We start from the raw sequence: 8,311 nt of genomic DNA on the forward strand, positions 1-8,311 counted from the left end.
GTGCCCAGCCAGTATTTCTTAAATAATAAGACTTAAAAGTCAAAATTACTGCTTGATCCATGAGCTGCAGAATGGACGTTGTATTACAGGCATGAAAACCAACACTGATCTCCTTGTACATCTCCATTACAGCTCTTGGGTGACCAAGTGCTCTGTCAGTGAGCAGTAATATTTTGAAAGGAACTTTTTTTTTTTCCCCTGAGCTGTAGATACCAACAACAGTGGGCTTAAAATATTTAGCAAATCAATGCTGTCAACAGATATGCTATCATCCAGGCGTTATTTCATTTATAGAGCACAAGCAGGGTATAGTTAGCATAATTCTTAAGGGCCCTAGGATTTTCATAATGGTGAATGAATACTGGCTCCAACTTAAAGTCACCACCTGCATTGATCCTTAACAGGAGGGTCAGTTAAACCTTTGAACCTTTGAAGCAACCACTGACTTCACCTCTCTAGCTGTGAAAGTCCTAGATGGCATCTTCTTTCAACAGAAGACTGTTTCATCTACACTGAAAATACTGTTTAGTTAGCCACCTTCATCAATAATCTTAGCTAGATCTTCTGGATAATATACTGCAACTTCCATTGACTCTTACTGCTTTACCTTGCATTTTTATGTTATGGAGATAGATTCTTAAACCATATAAACTAACCTCTGCTAGTTTCAAACTTTTCTTGTGCAGCTTCTTCACCCTTAAGCCTTCACAGAATTGAAAATAATTATGGCCTTGTTGGCCTTGTCCTGTATTATGCTTTGGCTTAAGGGAATGCTGTGGCTGGTTTGATCTTCTACCCAGACAACAAAAACTTTCTCCGTGTCAGCAATAAGGCTATTTTGCTTTCTTATCATCTTATTGTTTGTGTGTATATTGTAGTAGCACTTTTTTTTTGAGACAGGGTCTTACTCTGTCATCCAGGCTGGAATGCAGTGGTGTGATCTTGGCTCACTGCATCCTCCATCTCCCAGACTCGAGCAATCCTTTCACTTCAGCCTCTCAAGTAGCTACATGTAGCTGGGACTACAGGCATGCAACACCACACCTGGCTTTTTTTTTTTTTTTTGAGACAGAGTTTTGCTTTTGTTGCCCAGGCTGAAGTGTAACAGCACCATCTCGACTCATCACAACCTCTGCCTGCTGGGTTGAAGCGATTCTCCTGCCATAGCCTCTTGAGTAGGCGGGATTCCAGGTGCCTGCCACCATTCTAGGCTAATTTTTGTATTTTTAGTAGAGATGGGGTTTCACCATGTTGGCCAGGCTGGTCTTGAACTCCTGACCTCATGATCCACCCACCTCGGCCTCCCAAAGTGCTGGGATTACAGGTGTGACCCACCGTGCCTGGCCCACCTGGCTAATTTTTGTATTTTTAGCAGAGATGAGGCTTCACCATGTTGCCCAGTCTGGTCTTGAACTCCTGGGCTCAAGTGTTCTGCGGCCTCAGCTTCCCAAAGTGCTGGGATTACAGGCGTGGGCCACTGTGCCTGGCCAGCACTTTTAATTTACTTCAAGAACTTTTCCTTTGCACTCACTACTTGGCAAATACAAAAGGCTTTGCTTTTGGTCTGTCGTGGCTTTTAACATGCCTTTTTCACTAAGCTTAATCATTTCTAGCTTTTAATTTCAAGGGAGAGATGTGTGACTCTTCCTTTTACTTGAACACTTAGAGGTCACTGTAGGGTTATTAATTGTCCTAATTACAATATTGTTGTGTCTGAGGGAATAGAGAGACCCAGAAAAAGGGAGAGATATGGGAATGGCTGGTTAGTAGACCCAGAAAGAGGGAGAGAGATGGGAATGGCTGGTCAGCGGATGTATGACTCTTCGTTTTACTTCAACACTTAGAGGTCATTGTAGCGTTATTAATTGTCCTAATTACAATATTATTGTGTTTGGTGGGGGGAGAGAGATGGGAATGGCTGGTCAGTAGATGATGAAATTTGCGGCACCCCAAAATAATTACAATAGTAACATCTAAGATGACTGGTCACAGATCCCGATAACAGATAATAATAAGAATGAAAAGGTTTGAAATATTCCAAGAATTACCAAAATGTGACACAGACACACAAAGTGAGCAAATGCTGTTGGAAAAATGGTGCTAATGGACTTGTTTGATGTGGGGCTTCCACAAGCCTTTTATAAAAAACACATCTGTCAAGCACAGTTAAGCAAAGCACAATAAAATTAGATATGCCTGTATAAATACATGAGGAAGAATTAATGAGAAAACAGAAAGGGATAAAAGTTTACTAGCAGAACCAAGAAAATAATTGGAAGACAAAAAGAAAACCACCATTGAAATGCAGAATACTATGCAAGGGGGTGAATAGAACTTTCACCATTAGAATTATGGTACAGCAGTGTCACACTGCAAAACGACATACGGGTAAGGCGGACATTTGGATGCATCAATGGGTCTATAGGATATAGCACAAACCTCCAAGAACACCTCTCCACCCACCTATCCCACACAATAAATAAACAAAACAAAAACAAGGAACCATTAGCTAAAATCAGAGAATACTACGAACAATTTCATACCAAAATATTTGAAAATACAGATGAAATAAATTGTTAAATATAACAGATGACCCTGTATTTTTACAGATAAAGAGGAAAGTTTAATATTTATGGAAGTTACTTTGTCAACTCTGTGAAAATTAATTTGAAGATTAGAATTAGATAATTTCATAGAAAAATACAACTTATCAAAAAATAATGCAAAAGACAAATATATTTACATATATATAGGATAGTTATAAAAGGAAAAATGAAAAGAGCTGTCAAGGAAACTTCCCTCAAAAATATACAAGGTCCAAATAGCTGAACAGGTAATATCTACCAAATTTTCAAGAGAGTTATAACGCCAATGCTATATAAATGTTCCAGAGCATAAAGGAAAGCTTCCAAATTCTATTTATAAAACCAGTCTAACATTGACATTAAAAACTTAAAAAGTATAAACAAATTATTTAAATTCAGAGCAAACCTAAGAGGATGAGTCATTACTGAGAAATAAACATAAATGACCCATATACATTTTAAAAACTGTGATAATCTCCTATAGGAAAAGATTGTTTTAACTACATGAATATTTTAAAAAGTCAAGGTGGCCAAATTATACTTCAATGAGGAATAATCTTTTTGGGGAAAAAAAAAAAACACAAGAGAAACATGACAGATGATGTGCCAATGAGCTCAATATGTTAAGAGTTCATACAAATTAAGAACTCAACAGAAACAAAGGCAAAGGATACCAACTGTTTATTAAAACAAAGAAATAGAGATGAGAAACATGAAAAAATGCTTGTTTTCACTCATCATAAGGGAAATATAAATTCAAACTGTAATTAGCTACCATTTTTCACCTATCAGATTGGCAATAATTTTTGTTGTTTTTGAGGTGGAGTGTTTCTCTGTCACCAGGCTGGAGTGCAGTGGCGCGATCTCAGCTCACTGCAACCTCCACTTCCTGGATTCAAGCAATTCTCCTGCCTCAGCCTCCTGAGTAGCAGGGACTACAGGTGTGCACCACCAGGCTCAGCTAATTTTTGTATTTTTAGTAGAGATAGGGTTTCACTATGTTGGCCTCAATATAGTGAGGATGGCCTCAATATCTTGACCTGGTGATCCGACCACCTCTGCCTCCCAAAGTGCTGGGATTACAGGCATGAGCCACTGTGCCCAGACACGATTTAAAAAAAATGTGAACAGACTACATTGGCAGAAGTTACTGGTAGAAATTATTAAGGTATCTTAAGAGGGCAAAAATGTCTTTATAAAATTTGAAATACGTGTATATGCACATTTACATGTATGTGTGTGTGTGTGTGTGTATATATATATATATATGCACACATCATGTACACTTGTGTATATACATGACAAATATATCAGAAGATGGGAGCTACCAAAAAATCAGCACTGACTTAAAACTTTTATTAAAATAAAAGGGTGGTGTATGAGAGCAAAACCTAAAAATAAAAATACAGTGGCAAGTATGACTATTGGTACAAAATATAATATTTCAGACATTTAGAATGGAAGGAAGAAGATAAAGGACTATAAATGTCAGTAGGTTTATTTTAACAACTACAAATTAATGAATGTACACAAAAAGAAAGGATCCTGTATATGAAGGGGGACAGTACTTCCAAAGATGCTAATAATAGAATGATTATCAAAGTAAGGCTGGCAAGTTATTAGGAAAGGCTGGTATCTAGCACTCAGGTAAGAAAACCAGATCTCTAAGTTCTGAGGAAAGAAATTAAGAATGGCATCTAGAAATGACATCTTAAGTTTATAAAGAGTTCACACCATTGGTCACTACAGAAGTCTACAAGTGGCTGAGCATGGTGGCTCATGCCTGAAATCCTAGCACTTTGGGAGGCTAAGGCGGGCAGATCACTTGAGGCCAGGAGTTCAAGACTAGCCTGGTCAATATGGTGAAACCACATCTCTACTAAAAATATCAAAAAATTAGCTGGGTGTCATGGCACATGCCTGTAGTCCCAGCTACTTGGGAGGCTGAGGCACAAGAATCATTTGAACATAGGAGCCGGAGGAAGTTGCAGTGAGCCAAGATTGCGCCACTGCTCTCCAGCCTGGGTGACAGAGTGAGACTATATCTCAAAACAAAACAAAAAAGGCTACATGCTTTCTGATTTTTTTTTTTTTTTTTTAAGACAGGGTCTTACTCCATTGCCCAGGCTAAAGTACAGTGCTGTGATCATGGCTTACCGCAGCCTTGAACTCCCAGGCGCAAGTGATTCTCCCACCTCAGCCTCCCAAGCAGCTGGGATTACAAGTGTGTATGTGCCACCACAACTAGCTGTTTTTTTTTTTTTTTTTTTTTGAGATGGAGTCTTGCTCTGTTGCCCAGGCTGGAGTACAGTGGCACGATCTCGGCTTACTGCATCCTCTGCCTCACAGGTTCAAGCCATTCTCCTGCCTCAGCCTCTTGAGTAGCTGGGACTATAAGAATGCACTATGATGTCTGGCTAATTTTTGCATCTTTAGTAGAGTTGGGGTTTCACCATGTTGGCCAGGATGGTCTCGATCTCCTGACCTCATGATCTGCCCACCTCATCCTCCTAAAGTACTGGGATTACAGGCATGTGCCACCATGCCCGGCCTAATTATTATTATTTTTAAAAATAGAGATGAGGTCTCACTATGTTGTCCAGGCTGGTCTCAAACCCCTGGACTCAAGCAATCTTTCCACCTTGGCTTCCTAACGTGCTGAAACTACAGATATGAACCACTGTGCCCAGCTCTGAAAATATCTTTGAATAATATTTTAGAGAGATCAACCATTCACTGATTATTAATAGGGCCCTGCCCCTTTTCATCTGTCTGGTTCCTTTCCACTAACCTTGCCAGTGTCTCCTTAATACTTCTTCCTCCATCACCCATGGTTCTTCTTCTTGCTCCAATTTGAAAATCACATCAGGTTTGGTGAATGGATAGCCTGTCAAAAGGGAAGTTACACAGATCTGGGCGTACATACTAGGAACAAAGAACCACCCAAAAAGTGAGGCTGCCCAGGAAAACCAGGCTTTCTAAAGGACAAGAAATTGTGGCTTCTGGAGATGCTGTCCCTTTTTGCTCTGAAAACTGCAGCATGGACATTCACATGAGCAAAAGCATCCCAAGGCCAAGCTCACTCTAATATTTAAAAGGTCTACATATTTCAGAAACACGGCGCGTGGGGCGGGGGAGGGTACTTTCTTTCCAGAGTTTGAATTACAGTAAATTACTCTTACCCACTGTGATTAAGTTGTTATAGTTTTCTAGCATCACGTTCCGGTACAGGTTTCTCTGAGCAGGATCCAATCGCTTCCACTCCTCCTGGGTGAAGTCAATAGCCACATCTTTGAATGTCACTGTTCCCTGTAACAACACACTCCTACTCAATCTGAAGTCATCCATCTTAGGTGATTGTAAACAAAACATATTGAACCTTGTTCTGATACTAAAACCCCAGCACATTAGCAGCATCCTGTCAGTTTATATTCATTCACTAATTTAGCAAGCAATTTTTTTTTTTTTTTTTAGACAAAGTCTTGCTCTGTCACCCAGGGTGGAGTGCAGTGGCATGATCTCAGCTCACTGCAACTTCTGCCTCCCAGCTATAAGCGATTCTCCTGCCTCGGCCTCCCAAGTAGCTGGGAAAACAGGCACGTGACACCACACCCAGCTAATTTTTGTGTTTTTAGTAGAGACAGGGTTTCACCATATTAGCTAGGCTGGTCTCAAACTCCTGACCTCGTGGTCCACCTCAGCCTTCCAAAGTACAGGGATTACAGGCGTGAGCTACTGTGCCTGACGTAAGCACATGTCTTTAATATCTACCATAAGTTAAAGGGGTTCTGGTACAGGTTTCTCTGAGCAGGATCCAATCGCTTAGGTACCAGTTTATACTGAGTGTGAAAGAAATAGAAAAATAAAACTTTAACCAAGTTAAGTGGTTTGAGATCTCACACGATACCAGAGGCAGGAAAAAATGAAAGCAGGATTTTGATAGAAGCAGGGGACAGAATGATAGGTGAAATCTGTGGTATAGTGGGACATGCAACTGGAGACATCCACTGATTTAGCAGTTGTTCATGAGATGAGGAGAAATCCACATTGGAAATGAAGATTTATTGGCCATCAGCCTATGTATGTGTCTGCAGCCATGAAAATGGGATCTGACTGCTCAAAGTGTTTACATACACTGGAGAAGGGGCCACAGACAGAATCTCAGAGACAACCATGAAAAAAATGCTCTGATAACAGTTGTAACTGAAACTGTATATTAAAAAAGCTATAGAATGGCTGGACAAGGTGACTCATGCCTGTAATCCCAGCACTTTAGGAGACTGAAGCGTGAAAATCCCTTGAGCCCAGAAGTTCAAGATGAGCCTGGGCAATGCGGTGAAACTCTGTCTGTACAAAAAAATACAAAAATTAGCCAGGTGTGGTGGTGTGCACCTGTAGTCCCAGCTACTCAGGAGGCTGAGGTAGGAGGATTGCTTAAGCCCGGGAGGTAGAGGTTGCAGTGAGTCATGATTGCACCACTGCACACCAGCCTGGGTGACAGAGCAAGGCCCTGTCTCAAAAAACAAAAAAACAAAGAAACAAAAAAAACAACTATTGAATGAGTTGCAAAAATACTGGTAAACTTCTTGAAGGCAATGTGATTTGAATGTAGAAATCTAATGCACTCTTCCTAGTTCAAAACAGAAATGCCCAAATATTGATGACCATAAGAAAAAATCTTAAATAGCACTGGAAAAAAGGGAGGAATCCATATTTCCTATCTTTTCAGGATTTTCTACCAGAGACTGGGTGAGAAAAAAGAAAGTCTCCAATAGCTCGTTCACAGTGTTTCTAAGAATTTGTTTCGAGGTTCTAAAAGGAACCTATGAGCAAGAACATCCACTAACACTAAGGGTTCAGAGAAAGCTGTGATACTGATGGGAGATCCTCTCCTGAAACCCTTTACTGCTAAAAATCGTGACATTTGAAATAAACATGTTCAAGAAGCAAAAGGCAAAGTGTCATAGGAAAAAAATCCTGAAATCCAGGGCTTTTTTTTGAACATTTCCTCTCATCTGGGATGAAGATCCAAATAAGCCTGGATAAAGCACCTGGTGAGGAAGTGGGATTGAGGAGAAAGCATGATGTGGAAATCTGGCCCTGGTATAATAGGTTCACCAATTACAGGGAAGGACATAAGATGTATTCTTGCTGGGACTACCTCAGCTGCAGATTTTTTCCTCAGGAAGTTGTATTTTCTTTTTTTTGAGAAGGGAGTCTTGGTTTGTAGCCCAGGCTGGAGTGCAGTGGTACGATCTTGGCTCACTGCAACCTCTGTCTCCCAGGTCCCGGTTCAAGCAATTCTCCTGCCTCGCCTTCCGAGTAGCTGGGATTACAGGCGTGCGCCACCATACCCTGCTAATTTTTGTATTTTTAGTAGAGACAGGGTTTCACCATGTTGGCCAAGCTGGTTTTGAATACCTGACCTTGTGATCCCCCAGCCTCAGACTACCAAAGTGTTGGGATTACAGGTGTGAGCCGCGGCACTCAGCCAGGAAGTTGTATTTTCTTCAGGAGGTTCAGATCATTAAACTACTAAATAAATTTTAAAAATCAAAGGCCGGGCGCGGTGGCTCACGCCTGTAATCCCAGCACTTTGGGAGGCCGAGGCGGGTGGATCACGAGGTCAAGAGATCGAGACCATCCTGGTCAACATGGTGAAACCCTGTCTCTACTAAAATACAAAAATCAGCTGGGCATGGTGGTACGTGCCTGTAATCCCAGCT

The 8,311-nt window shown here is 40.8% G+C and overlaps 1 protein-coding gene across 3 annotated transcripts in view; it reads right to left on the reverse strand.

The window, feature by feature from the left end:
- ZNF569 (zinc finger protein 569) overlaps positions 1–8,311 on the reverse strand; it is a 59,320-nt gene that overhangs the window by 9,580 nt on the left and 41,429 nt on the right. For all 3 annotated transcript variants that reach the window (XM_017506421.2, XM_017506422.2, XM_017506419.2), the window contains exons 4-5: positions 5,768–5,894; positions 5,377–5,472 (exon numbers count right to left, since the gene is read on the reverse strand). In XM_017506421.2, coding sequence (XP_017361910.1) covers positions 5,377–5,472; positions 5,768–5,894 — 223 coding nt within the window. The remainder of the gene's footprint in view (positions 1–5,376; positions 5,473–5,767; positions 5,895–8,311) is intronic.

The sequence above is a fragment of the Cebus imitator genome, unplaced genomic scaffold (genome assembly GCF_001604975.1).
Source record: "Cebus imitator isolate Cc_AM_T3 unplaced genomic scaffold, Cebus_imitator-1.0 Scaffold356, whole genome shotgun sequence".
NCBI lineage: Eukaryota > Metazoa > Chordata > Mammalia > Primates > Cebidae > Cebus > Cebus imitator.